The 13,941-nt window shown below is 44.0% G+C and overlaps 1 protein-coding gene across 3 annotated transcripts in view; it reads right to left on the bottom strand.

Annotated features, from left to right (window-relative positions):
- Positions 1–150: 150 nt before the first annotated feature.
- Positions 151–13,941, bottom strand: part of crebbpb (CREB binding lysine acetyltransferase b) — a 41,942-nt gene continuing 28,151 nt past the window's right edge. The window contains exons 11-31 of one of the 3 annotated variants that reach the window (XM_030141389.1): positions 13,818–13,880; positions 13,493–13,614; positions 12,696–12,884; positions 12,175–12,585; positions 10,588–10,761; positions 9,616–9,793; positions 9,354–9,472; positions 8,998–9,237; positions 8,733–8,821; positions 7,630–7,740; positions 7,419–7,475; positions 7,248–7,325; positions 7,041–7,108; positions 6,806–6,956; positions 5,755–5,901; positions 5,554–5,667; positions 5,294–5,459; positions 4,436–4,603; positions 4,020–4,181; positions 3,551–3,832; positions 151–3,452 (exon numbers count right to left, since the gene is read on the bottom strand). In XM_030141389.1, the coding sequence (XP_029997249.1) occupies positions 1,152–3,452; positions 3,551–3,832; positions 4,020–4,181; positions 4,436–4,603; positions 5,294–5,459; positions 5,554–5,667; positions 5,755–5,901; positions 6,806–6,956; positions 7,041–7,108; positions 7,248–7,325; positions 7,419–7,475; positions 7,630–7,740; positions 8,733–8,821; positions 8,998–9,237; positions 9,354–9,472; positions 9,616–9,793; positions 10,588–10,761; positions 12,175–12,585; positions 12,696–12,884; positions 13,493–13,614; positions 13,818–13,880 (5,390 nt within the window). In that variant the 3' untranslated portion in view covers positions 151–1,151. The remainder of the gene's footprint in view (positions 3,453–3,550; positions 3,833–4,019; positions 4,182–4,435; positions 4,604–5,293; positions 5,460–5,553; positions 5,668–5,754; positions 5,902–6,805; positions 6,957–7,040; positions 7,109–7,247; positions 7,326–7,418; positions 7,476–7,629; positions 7,741–8,732; positions 8,822–8,997; positions 9,238–9,353; positions 9,473–9,615; positions 9,794–10,587; positions 10,762–12,174; positions 12,586–12,695; positions 12,885–13,492; positions 13,615–13,817; positions 13,881–13,941) is intronic. The other 2 variants (XM_030141391.1, XM_030141390.1) reach the window with 2 other exon arrangements.

Raw genomic sequence — 13,941 nt, 5'->3', positions numbered from 1 at the left:
GTTTATGATTAACACACACACACACACCAATTCATTGGACCTGGTGACAGACATCTTCCACAAAATGAGATTCTAAGGAGAAGCTGATTATTTTAGTCCTACTGCTGACCACAACTAACCATTTCCAAACAAATAAATGCAAGCAGAAAGTTCTGTGGCACACAGGTTTATTTAACAATATGGTATATAAGTACGAAATGAGCCATTTGAACCAGTTTGTACAGTGATTTCATTCTTATTTTCTGCATATTTACAGTACTGTCTAGCTGCATGACTTACATTAGAGAACAGTTCATCAATTCAAGTTTAATGCAAGAGAGAAAATGATGCACAAAACTCTCTGAACACAAATCAGCAGTCAAACAAGTTAATTCCCACCACAGGCAAAAAGAGGTTCAGGACTTAAGGAGAATTTCTTTAGACCGAAGAAGAGACAAAGCAATTTTTAACATCTGCAAGACAAATACTGGGCCCAGGCCAGTAAAAAACAACATTCCGGCACCTGTGAACATTAACAAGCTTCGATGCAGGTTTCTCTTATACCTGCATGTTGTGTTTGGGTGTGTGCAATAGTTCCTAAATCTATACAAATACGTTAATCTCCCATAGACTCTGCAACAGGAAAGAAATTAAGGCTTTCCCAAAGGCAGTCCTTTTGAAAAATGGCATATTAGAATAAATTAGCCAGGAACGGACAAACTGAGCAAGAGGTGAAACCTGGCAAAAGATTTCCAGACAAATAATTTTACAGTCTTCTCAACGCAAATAAGATATTACTTTGCAAGGTACAAAATAAAAAAAAAATTGAATCATAAAATGAAAATTTTTTTGTTTTGAGAAATTTTGTTAAAAAAGTCAATACCATAGCATAACAAATGAAAAACAAATTAAAACACAAAGACCAGAGCAAATTCTTGCAAGGCTGGTCAGAACCAAAAATATATTCTTTGTCTTTGTTGTCTTCTTTTTAACAGCAATTATTAAATCACTCTGTGTTGGAAGAAAAAGCAGTCCTTTGATTTAAGGAAATGTTCATAGTCCATAGGCCTTGTAGGGCTCATTTCTTTGTATTCATTTGAGCTTTTTACATCTGCGAATACAAAAGATTCTCAGCTGATAACAGAAAAAGGCCTTTCTTCTGTCACAAAATGCTACAATCCTTCAACAAATTTCTCCAGCGTGTCTCCTGTCGTGTCACCCACAATACTCATGTCATTACTCAATCCCCGGTTTGGCGTGTTAAGTTGCGGGAGCATGGCACTCTGCTCTGGTGTACCCATGTGTCCCTGCTCCATGGCGCCTGACATGGGGCCTCCGAGGCTAGGGTGTGGAGAGCTGGAGTGGAGGGCACCATGCTGAGGTGAGGGCTGCGGCTGTATCCGTGGGGAAGGACTGGAATGAGGGGGCTGCTGCGAGGGGGGACGGGGTGATTGCACTGGGGCTGGGGAGCGTACTTGGTTTCCTAGGGTGTTCGCCATCGTTTGGCCTGGTAAGTGAGCTCCTCCTTGGGCTTGGCCTTGAAGCATGTGAGGCTGTGGACTCATTGAATTAGCCTGTGCTGGAGAGCCCATCTGCTGCTTCAGCATCTGCTGCTGCTGTTGCTGCTGCTGAAGCATGCGCTGTTGGAGGAGGTTCTGAGATCCATCCATACCCATACCAGGTTGGCCCATTTGGGATGTGGGAGGCAACTGGCCCATGGGCCCCCCACCCCCTTGCATAGCCATTTGCTGCTGCATACGAAGCTGGGAATAGCTAGCTGGCCCTGGCTGCTGCTGGGGGAACTGACCATGGGCCTGAGGCATTCCTCCCTGCTGCTGCTGCTGCTGCTGCTGCATCTGTTGCATTCGGAGCAGCTGTCTGCGGTACAGCTGGGGATTGCCATTTTGAGCAGCATTCATCATCTGGCCTTGGGGGCCCATGGGTGCCATGCCCTGAGGCCCTGGTTGTTGTTGTGGAGGCTGCTGCTGAGGTGCCATCCCTGGCCTCTGCACCTGATTCGCCATTGCTGCCATGGCCTGCATTCCAGCCTGGGACCCCAGCATGGCCTGAGGGTTCTGCTGCTGCTGAGCCTGCTGTGGCTGCGGCTGTTGGGGCTGGTTGGCCTGGTACTTAGCTGTCCTCTGTTTAATGAAAGCCGCCATGAGGTGGGGGTTTGACTTGAGGATATTGAGGACCTGCTGCTGCTGCTGGGGGGAGCTAGGAGATTTAAGGGTGCGCAGTAATTCCTGCAAGGCGCTCGGAGCAATGTTACCAGGGATCCCCCGAGGCATGTTCTGCTGCTGTGGTGTCATGCCCTGTGGCGAGGGCCCCTGGGGAGGCATGACGCCAGGCATTTGGAGACCCTGCTGCTGAGGCATCATGGGCCTCTGCATGAGCTGACCTTGCTGGGGCATGGGGTTTCCCTGAGCCTGCTGAGGAGCCATTGGGCCCTGTTGAGATTGGACCTGTGGCTGATGGCCCTGGGGATTCTGCATGGGATTCTGCATCCCTGGACCCCACTGTCCTTGCTGCATAGCCTGCATCACCTGAGGGCACCGTGGCCCCTGCATCATTTGCATCTGGCCTTGCATGGGCCCCATCATTCGTGGGTGGTTCATGGGCATTCCGTTCATGGCATAATTCTGCTGTTGTTTCGCCTTAGCAACCATCTCGATCTGTTTGGCCACCTTCAGGGCTGCCAGCAGTGGCTGCTGCTGTTGCTGTTGCTGCTGTGGCTGTTGAGGCAGAGGCTGCTGCTGGTGTGGCAGGTTAGGCAGAGGTGACTGCTGTGGATGAAGAGGGGATGACTGAGGCCCGGGTTTGCCCTGTGGCACAGGGGTGGGAGGCTGGCTGCTGCGTCCATTGTTGGGGAAGCCTTGGGTGATGTTGACAGGGTTTGGTGGTTGTTGTTGTTGGGGCTGGTTAGGCAAGGGCTGGGGGGTCTGGGGTGTATTAGGCTGCTGCCCAGAGTTGGGGGTGTCGGGGGCAGCTGAGGTAGGTGGAGACGGCAGAGGCATACCCCGTCCAGCCATCGTTGCCATTCTGCGGCGCATCATCTGAGCCTGTTGGAGCCTATGCTGCAGCTGCTGCTGACGGAGTTTGTGCTTAATGTTGAGACAGAAGGGAACGGGACACTTGTTCTCCTGACAGTGCTTGGCGTGATAGCAACATAAAGCAATGAGCTGCTTGCACACAGGACAGCCACCATTGGTCTTGCGTTTGCAGCCCTTGGTATGCTGAACCACTCTCTTCATCTTCTGACATGATGGCAGAGAGCAGTTGGCATTGCGGCACTGACAGGCGTGGACCAAGGACTGGATACAGCGCTGAATGCTGAGACGTCGGCTCTCCTGTGGGCTCTTGGAGGCCTCTCCACCCTGGCCGTTGCTGTCATCATCTATACCAAGACCCCACTTCACCATCTGATGCTCATGGCCCTTAGCGTTGTAGCAGTTAATGCATAGGTCATAGTCCTAATGATGATAGTGTAGAAAATATTAGTAAAGTGTCAAATTTAAATGATCCAAACACTGATGTAATTGTACATTTGAGTTCTGTCACGACTGCTTACCTCACAGACAGTGCAGTGCCAGCGAGTCTCCACATGGTGCTTGCACTCGTTGCAAGTGTACACAAAGCGGTCCTGGCCCTGGTTGTGGAGCTCCACCAACATGCACATCGTGCTCCATTTGCATCTTCTCAGTGAGCTAAACTCCCAGTGCTTGTCCCTGGCCAAAGTCAGAAAGGCATCACGACCATCCATAAGGTCACAGGTCAACAGAGGGTCGGGATCCATGATAGGAGGAAGGGTGTTAATGACTGGCCCAGCATGGAGGTGAATAACAAAAAATACCTGGTAGCAAAGAGCAAAAGGACATACATATTTAGTTGTGAAGAGAGTCATTGTCATCCTTTATGATGATCTTCTGAAAATGTAAACCCTGTAACTTTTATCCATGTATGCTTTGTCATAATCTGTCTCATGTACTATTTGTTCATAAAAGCATGGACTGCGGCTTAAGTGTTTGTGCTGTTCCCACCTCCTTATGTTTCTCCATCGTGGCGTAGAGCTTCTGGGACAGATCATTGGCTACATTCGGCATCCCAGGCTTTTTCTTGTTGGCTCTGCTGACGCTGCTCTTGTTTTTGTTGGTTTTTTTGTTATTCTTCTTTTTGGCATTCTTGCTGTCAGTGTGGGCTCCCTTAAAAAAGATGGACATGAACATTTAGAGAAGAAGGGATTGCACAACAGGCAAGTTGGGGTTATGCAATTAGTCTGAGTGGTTATACAATGCTTGAGTGGCTGCTGAAAGCTTTTATATGAGGACTTGAGGATGATAAAATCTGAGATGAGACAGATACTTGAAGACCTGTGTTCTACACCATTTTTGAATAATGAGTCTTCCTTTTTAAAATCCAAGTCTAAGAGCTCAATCCGTCTATCCATGCATCTCACCTCTGTAGTCTCAGAGGAGGCCGTGTTTTCCTCCTTTTTCCTCTCCTCCTCCTCCTGCTCCAGCTCCTTGATGCTCTCCTCCAGTACATTGGGCCAAAAGTCACCCTCAAAGTACGGCAGCTCATAAGCACTAGTCAGCCTGTCTTCTGTTGCTTGCTTGAAAATGTCCTGAACAGAAACACACAAGATGTCCATCAGCCGAGATAGCGATAAAATTTGCCTAGAGGACGTCTGTAAATGTCATTTAAGGCAGCTTGCTTTTAGTGACAAATGTATATTAAAAATCAATTTGCTCTTTGAAATGAACTTCCAACATGTGAACGCGATTACGGTGCAACTAGAGAATGCCGGTCAGTGGAAATTAATGTAGTTAACTGTAATTTTCTTACAATTATTTCTTGTAATAATCTCTATCAAACAGAAGGGGGAGCTCCTCCATTCTGCAAAACTACAAGTACATTTATTGTAACTCCACAAAGCACATGAGAGCTTATCAAGTTGATGGTGAACTTGTTAAGGTCTTAAAAGAAATCCATGATTTTTGCAGGTTAAAACAAGTTGATTTCAAGACATTTTAAGACTATTATGTTGTTTAAGACAAATTTCATGTACAGTGTACTGATGTCAGACTTTGGTAAAGCTCCCAACATATAGTGATAATAGGTGTTTGTATTTCTTTCTACAGCAGCTTTACACATTATGACTTCCCATGAACCTCTGATGCCAAGGTTCCATTTTTTTAAATTTCTAGATTTGAAACAATTTTTAGTACCTCTGTATAGCTTTGGCCTAATATTCTGATTTTTTTTTTTGCATCTTGGACTTATTTTAAACTGCAGTAACAAAGCTATATCTGACCTTATAATCATGTATGATCCTCTCAGCGAAAGCTTTATCCAGCATCTTTCTGTACCACTCCTGTAACCTCTTGGGCTTGGGGATCTTCTGATCAGGAGGATGGCAGTGGAAAATGTAGTCGTCTCCTTCACTGGGCGGGCAGGCCCAGATGTGACCCATCACATACCTGGGGATAACAAAAGTTATTAGGCACTCCAAAGCAAGATACTTCAAAGATACCTGAAATGCTGTAAAACATCATATTGTGTAAAGTTACACACCCCAGTTTCTTCACATACTCCAGGTAGCCTATTAAGATCTCATGGTACACTGCAGTCCTTAGCAAACGTGGTCTGAAGAAATGAATACTGTCGAGGTATGATATGTAAACCCGTCTGCAATAAATGGAAAATTTGTTAAAACAAAAGACTAAAAACAAAAAGAACATGGTTGATAATTTGCTGTGTTTGCCATCACGTTACCTTGTATTTGGAAAGGGGCACTCAGAGCCGTACTCCTGGACGTGCATACCAAAGAAACAGACGTCAACTCCATCTATTTCTTCAAATGCAAAAAGTGCTTTGGTTCTGTAAGGGAAGCTCTCCACCATTTCGCCTGAGTCTACAAACCTGTAAAAATCAAGCAGGTTCAAGTATGAACATGGGCTTTTCTAAAGCCGCTTTTACTTAGAGATCCTGGAAAAAAAGGTGAGATGGTGATCCCACCTTTTTGCCACCATTGACCAATTTACAGTCAAGGCAAAGGAGTGACAGAGGTGAGACATGCTGGACTTTTAGCATGGATAGAGTCCTCTGCCCAAAGTGACAACAGCTCGCGGATCTTGGCATCTCCCCAGTTCAACATCTTTCTGGTCGTGTTGATACGTTTGTTTACTGTACACAGCCCATACTCATTTTTAAATCCCCCCGACACAAGGGTCGCACACGCAATATGTCATCAAAATGTCACACCTTGGTTGCGAAACGAGAGGTGTTCCTTTTACATCGTGTTCTGGAATCATGATTCCACCTTTACCACAGCTCTGTTACTACCACCAGAGGTGTTACAGAGCCATGATAAAGGTGGGACCAAATGATCCCACCATTTTGTTTACACAGATGTGGCTCCGGAATAAAGGCTTAAGAGTCTGGTTTAGACTGGCTCTATATGTTAAATGTCATCAGAAAACTTTTGTTATGTGACGCCATATAAATAAAATTTGATTGACAGATAATTAAACTAAATGGTGAAGCCAGTGAGGTTTCACATCCCTTCTTTTAATGCACTGCAGGACTGATGTTTGGGGTTTTTTATGTTTATATACTGTGGTGGAAAACACAGGCGCTCATTCTACAAAGATAAAGCTGTTGTTAGTATTGATATTTGCAGTCTATGAAAGGACTTTTTAAATGAAAAGGGGGTTCGGGGGGTTTAATACTGTTAGTATTAAATGTTCATAAACCCATATGTACAGTACCATAGAAAACTGAGGATAAAATACATTGAAATGCATCAAGATGGTTAAAACCTTACCTAGACTTCATGCCAGGCTTTATATCCACAGTTTTGTCAGAGCTGGCCACAACTCGCACAAACACTTCTCCAGCCTCTGGATGGTTTTGCCTTTTCAAGTATTTATTCACTCTGTCTTCAATGTAGGTCCCTAACCTTGTAGACTGCAACCCTTTACAAGGACACAACATTCAAGATTAATGCAAGAATTAAATATTGGTTCAGTCTGATTTACTATCTATTGCACACAACTTACTTCTGGCTGAGAACTTGTTCTCCTTTCTTGTTTTTGCAGACTTCTTGAGACAGTTGTCACAGATAAAGCTAGAACAACAATCATAAAGGTTATTTAATGTCAGTATATTCATCACAGTAGGTAAACCAGTTGTTAAGTGCTCAATTTAGCTAAAAGATGTAAGATTTGTTCTTTGCAGATGAAAGTAAGACCAGTGACAAGACATACCCTGATGGCCAAATGACGTCATAGTGCAGCACACAGATCTGATGCATCTTCCTTCCACAGTCTTTACATTCAACAAACCTGCAAGAAAAGCAATATGGTTTATCTTTGTTTTGATACAACACCAGTGAAAAATCACTACACAAAAAAAAATACTGTCCAGAGAGTACTCACGGCTCAGGATCCAACATGTCATTTTTCTTCTTTTCAAACTGATCTTTTGAAATCATGCTGCATGAGAAAAAGGACAACAAACACCTGAGTTCATGTTGGTGCCTCTGAAAGTAATAACTCCTTCCTACACAATCAAGTCGAGGAGAGAAAACAGTCTGATAATCTCACATAACCTCAGGCAGTGTGCCGCCACACAGGCCTGGTAACTTACGTCTGCGGCTGTGCAGGGTCATCCCCCAGGGTCACACTGTTGCCCTGGATCTCGTTGAAGCACTTCTCACAGAAGTGATACCTGTCGGCAATAAGGCCATATTTGGGTGAACTGCAGCCAGCACAGACAGTAGCAGCACAGGTAAACCGGCGCACAGGTGGCAGAATGCAGAGTGAACGGAGCACACGGCAACAACCGAGGACGTAGCATGGACAGCGAACAGACGGAAGGACACACACACACAGGCAGAGGCACAGGTTAGTCACAATTGAAATGGTCATGATCCAGCCACGTTCAAACTGGAAAAGAATTGGGAGGACACATGCTAAGGTCTATGTTAATGATGGTAAATGAATTTCAACAATAAATGAATGTTGGATACAAGGAACTACAGTATGCTGACACTACGCCATTGAGCTGCATGCTTCAATATGAAAACAATGTTTTACAATATATGTAACATGCATAATGAACAAACGAACAAATGAATGAGATGGTCATGCCAGGGGAGACAGAATGAGTGAATGCATATACATGTGTGCAGGTAATGATTAAATCCATTTAATTTATGTGTTTTCAGTGCTCATATACTTTAGACCATAAAAGAAGAGTTTGGTCAGAGGCTAAATTATGCCATACTCTACACTGAGCCCCAAATATTTTCACTTTGACAATAAAGGATAGATTAAAACCGTATAGACATTGACTTAAAATATAACCAACTAAGTATTGTATGATTAATTGGTCAGCCTCGCTGCATTTTGTAAGATGCAATAGTAGAATGGTATTGCATGACAGTGAAGTGCAGTAACATAGTTTGTACTGCAGGGGGAACTTTGGTGCCAGTTTTGAAACACAATAGACAAGTACTGAAGCCATAAGGCTCAACTACATTCAACATGCTTGACCACAACTAAACGACACAGTGATATTCAACCCATCAAGTAAATAACCTCTCACTGCTTTGTGTGTGGTGTGTTTGTGAAAAGAGCATCCTTCTCCATGATTTGTCATTGAAAATATAGCTGTATAGCCTCTTTAGAACTATAATGCTACCTTTTCACTCATCAGTAACCCTCTAAGGAGTCAACATGCAGGTTTACCTGTTCTGGTAGCTGTAGTATGTGCCATCCCTAGAGATCGTACACAGCTGTTTGCCGTAGCAACACAGTGTCTGTGGCGAGAACTCGTACTGTGGAAAACCAAAAGAAAGTTATGATTCTTGATGTTTTAGTAAACACAAGCAGACTGCAGTTTATATAGAGTAAAAGTCCATTTGCAAGTAAACATAAAATTGAAATGACAAAAGTGCAGCAAGTTTCAGAAAGAAAAGTCTCGGTGTTTGCTTCCCACCCTGAAAAGTCTCACCTTTCTTCCGCAGCAATAGCCCAAGCCCTGCATGACGGGATCAATCTCTGACTCGAAAACCTCTGCCAGTTTGGTGCAGTATTTGTAAACACGGGATGTTTTGCGGTTGTACAACCAGGCATTGTTGAACATGAGCCACACATCATCCACATACTGCCATGGCTCCTGGTACTGACCAGTATCCAGCTTCCGTTTGATGGTAGATAGGTCAATAGGATTCTTCACTATCTCAAAGTAGTCCTGTAGAGCAGGTGGTGGACATTTGTAGGCATTAACACTCAGTTTTAAGTGGCTTTTTGTGGGTGCTGTACTACTAGAAATTTTCTGTATGTGTGTGTGTAGGTGTGGACACTCACAGGGATGCCAAGAAGCATCGGGTCTACAGGTTGTCTGAAGGGCAAAGACTCTGGGTCTTGCCTGTACAGGGCCTCAAGTGTTGGCATCAGGGCTTGTCTCAGCTCCTCTGGCTTAAAGACTATAAAGACAACCAACGTGTTACAAAAAATCCACTGAACACTAGAAAGACAAGTTAAGATAACTGTACCAAGCTTTATCCATCTGTATCTACTGATGAATTAACTTTTTATTAGGCTTAAAATAGAGATATGTGTTGCTTACCTTTTTTGCGAGCCTGAGCGGTGGAGGTTGTTGATGTGCTGTTGGCCCCACCATCCTCCTCTTCTTTGGGTTCTGCCTTCATCTCCGGCTTTTTCTCCTCAGTTTCCATTGGTTCTTGCTTTGGCTCTGCTGCATCTGGCTCCTCTTTCTTCACCAGTGGGGGTTTGGTATCTTCATCCTGTGCACAAGAACAACAATTTACAGTGATTTGGAAAAGTGTCTCAATCAGGGATGTAACGGTCTGCTCATTCATTCTGAAACGTTAAGGTTCGGGGCCTTCAATACAATACGGAGGTGTACCGAACAAATACATGTAGTCTACGTGAAGAACGCAAACACCCACCTTAAGTTTCCATAATGAACCTTGAAGTGGAACGCACACAGTATGAGCAGGGTGGCCACAAGCAGACCCCATGTGTAATATTTGATATCCTAGACGGACATGTAAGTGGTACACGCACCATACACATGCTGAACGTGAACCATCATGGTAGCTCAGAGCAGTGTCACAGGTACAAAGCCAGAACCACAAAGTAGTATAAAAACTTCAGCTGTAGAGTGATACTTAATTGTTCAGAATATGTTGCATTTTTACTTCAAAAAATATCTTTTTTTTTTAAATGAAATTGTTCTTCACGTTACCGAAAACATATCGAAAATGTATCGAACCACAGACCTGTGTACCGAAAATGTACCGAACCAAAATGTTTCTGTACTGTTACACTCCTAGTCTCAATACATATTGTTAATACATTTGAGGGGAAATGTTGCACATTCAACTAAAAGACCGAGAAAAGGTTAAACCAGTGCCTATGGTATGTATTTGTTGTTTTCTTGCTCTCATTTCCCTACAGTACAATTATTTAGTCTTATTTCTCAGCTCCGCCACATCTTGTAAACTCAATGTGTTTTACAGCTTAAAAAATTAAGCCATTAACTACAACCTTAAGTTGTATAGAACCAGTCACTCACCTCCATTTTTATGTCCGTCTGCTTCTTGCCCGAGTTGCTGTCATCTTCTTCAGATTTTATTTCAGGTTTGGCTTCAGTGCTGCTCATGTCAGGCAAGGCCTGCTGTGAGCTCAGCTCAGCCACAGAGCCTGGGGTGGGAACTCTGTTATCTATGCTGGCTGCTGCCTGGGACATCTTAAAAAAAGAAGAAATTTGGATTATGTTGTGAAAAGTTGTGCATCTTAAATTATAAAAAACAAATACATCTATTGTACAATATAAGAAAAACATGTGCAATGTGCTCGAAACTATAGTGAAATTTCATTTTAAGAAAGGTTTGTTTCATATATTTCTCTCTGTAGAGAGGACTAGGAATAAAACAAAGAATCTCTCATCTTTGTACATCTGTGTGTTTACCTTTCCATCTTCACAAAAACTTGTCACTTTTTTATAAATGTGTAACTGTATCAGCTGACAACCTTACATTGATGGCATTACGCATCTTAGAAACTTAACACTTTCAGTGCCATGGGCCGATTAAATCGGCTTTACGAAAACAACCTGTAAAGTGCCACGGGCCGATCAGATCGGCTTTGGAGATCACGCCACATTTGTGTACAAACAAACCATCCACCCCCATTTCTTTCTCACATTTCGATGACGTTCTTTCTGTGTCCCCCTTTTGAGACCAAGAAGACGGGAATTTGAGGTCACGCGACCGAATAATATTTTTATATCTTTTTAATGTTTCTTATTCTCCGGTGTTTCATCAGAGGGAGCCCTCCATGCCGGGGGGCGGCTGTGGACTCCGGGGGCTGTGACGGCGCCTTCTCTCACTGGGGTCCGCTCCTTTCTGGTGGGTGGGGGTCCCAGTTGGCCCTCTCCCACTAGTTGGGATGCGGGGCTGTGTTGCTGGTGCCTGGTCGCCGGCTGCATCCTGGTGCGGATGGCTCCCTGAGATAGCGCCTCCTAAATTGATCTTTTACTTTTACTTGTACATTTTTGTTCTGGTCTACCCGTGCTCAGTCAGTCTTCTTAAGTATGTGTGAGCTTGTGGGTTTGCATGTATATGTGTGTGTGTGTGCGGGTGAGTGGGTGGGTGTGGGTGGGGGGCGGTACTGATTTTTAAACTGATATGTAAAGCACTTTGTGCTACAGTTTTTAATGTACGAAAAGTGCTATATAAATAAAGATTATTATTATTATTATTATTATTATAAATTATGCAAATTACGATCAATAATGAATCGGCTGCGTCCGGTGCGTTTTGAACCTAATCAGCAATCGGTCGGATGTTACCGAGCGGTTTCCTGCAGGATTCTTCAAATATTATAAAAACGACGCGAAATACTGAAAAATGGCCAAATTCTGTGGCACTTTTAAGGCTTATTAGCCCCTTAACTCTCTGGCACTTAAAGAGTTAAGGGTGTATATATAAATGCAAATGAATATTAACATGAATAAGTTATAATACTCAAGTATGAAACTGGGTGTCTTTCCAGTACCAGAATGCTTATATTTTTAAAAAGCTATAGTTACATAATCTTTAACTATTTGATCAAAGATCATGCAAGATGCTTGTAAGAGACCAATACTACAGCTGCTCACCGGCGTGCTGGGGTGCTGTGCCTGCACTGAAGTGGGCTGCTGTATCTGGTTGGGGGGTTCAGGCTGGGGCTGCAGGGGTGTGAGCGGCTGGGATGGGTCAGGAGGTGTACTCATAGCTGAGGGAGGGCCAGGGAGGCTGCCAGGTATGTGAGTTGGAGTCGAAGAGGGCCCACCTGTTGAGACAGGGGTAGTGGGCTGGGGTGGCACCTGGGCTTGCACAGGAGCATGGTGTTGTATCTGTTGCTGCTGCTGCTGCTGCTGCTGTTGCTGCTGTTGTTGCTGTGGCTGCAGGTTGGCAGAGGCATTGGGTGGAGGGGTGGTACCCAGGGTGGGCTGGGCTCCAGTGCCACAGGGCAGCTGGGAGCTGAGAGAGCCCAGTGCAGTCAGGGGAAGGTTAGAGTTTTGTGGCTGCTGGCACAAGTAGAGATAAACAGAGGGTGGACAGTTAGTACATCAGAACACCAATACATATCACATTGATACTCCAAAGGCACATAAAACTCTAGCATCAGTCCCTTTACCTGTGTGACACCAGCTTTAGGTAATGATTGGCCCAGGCCTACATTCACATTCATTGATCCACCTGGGGCTGAAGGGAACTGGCCTTGTTGCAGAAACTGGCCCTGGTTGGTTGGCTGAGCTACCATATTATTAGCATGACTACCCATTATTCCTTGAGTTTGAGGCATCCTTGACGGGGACATGCCCATCTGTAAATTAGAAGAGAGGTGAAACACAGCAATTATGAGTTTCACATATGCCAGGAAGGTATGAATAAAATGCATTGAAGATGTTTATCATCAATATTGCTCCCACAACTGTGCTAAATTGCCAACAGTCTCACTTTGACAAACTGTGGACTCAATAGAAACACAGTATGGTGCTGCTAATCTAAAGCCAAGGGACAACAGAACATAAAAGAGTTTTAAGTCATGCCACTGGCCTTGCTTGGTCTCATTACAGATTACACTGTGGCACATAGCACATAAACTGAGAAGGACCTTTGTCAACCAGGGACAGCACAACCTATGTTGATGCTTTTCACGTGTCAAAACAGTAAGGGATCAAGTAATGAACAAGGAGCCAAAGACAGTGCTGCCACCAGCAATAAGAAGGAGGTGAAAGGCTAATGGTAAGAAAAGGACTACAAATAGGAGACAAAAGATAAGTACAAGACAAGATAAAAGACAAGTTTTAGACAAGTGGACAGTGAATAATTCTTAAAAAAAAAGATGTAAGAAGAAAATGATAGACTCAGCATGACCAAAGATTCCTAATCTATCGGGAAAAAGAGATCGAGAGAGTAGAAAGATCTAACCGCTGGGACGGAGCTCATGTTCATCTGTTGTGGATGGTTCATGGGGGAGGGAGCACGTGCTCCCATGGGTGCCTGAGACATCTGCGTGTTCTGCATTGCCATTGGGTTAAACTGATTGATTCCTGTGGGAAAAGCACATGCACAATTATACATCCTTTTATTATACCTGGGAATTCTGCTAATTTAATACTCTTTATCCTTCTGGGATAGAAGAGGCACTGAACCAGCCAACATATATTTTAAGTGTACAGGAAACAGCATCTCAACTACTTTTAATTTTCTATGGTGGTTCTCTGATATAAACTCAAAATGGGTTCTCACGTACCTTGGGGCACCTGCATACGGTTCATTATCTGATTTGGCATGTTGGGCATAGGCACAGGTCCATCTGAAATGAGATACATCAGTATAAAACATTTTTTATGACAGCAAAAACCAAATCTATTTAA

This window comes from Sphaeramia orbicularis, chromosome 8 (genome assembly GCF_902148855.1).
Source record: "Sphaeramia orbicularis chromosome 8, fSphaOr1.1, whole genome shotgun sequence".
Classification (NCBI taxonomy): domain Eukaryota; kingdom Metazoa; phylum Chordata; class Actinopteri; order Kurtiformes; family Apogonidae; genus Sphaeramia; species Sphaeramia orbicularis.
The sequence above is the reverse complement of the archived record's forward strand: the minus strand, read 5'-3'. Positions and strand labels throughout refer to the sequence as shown.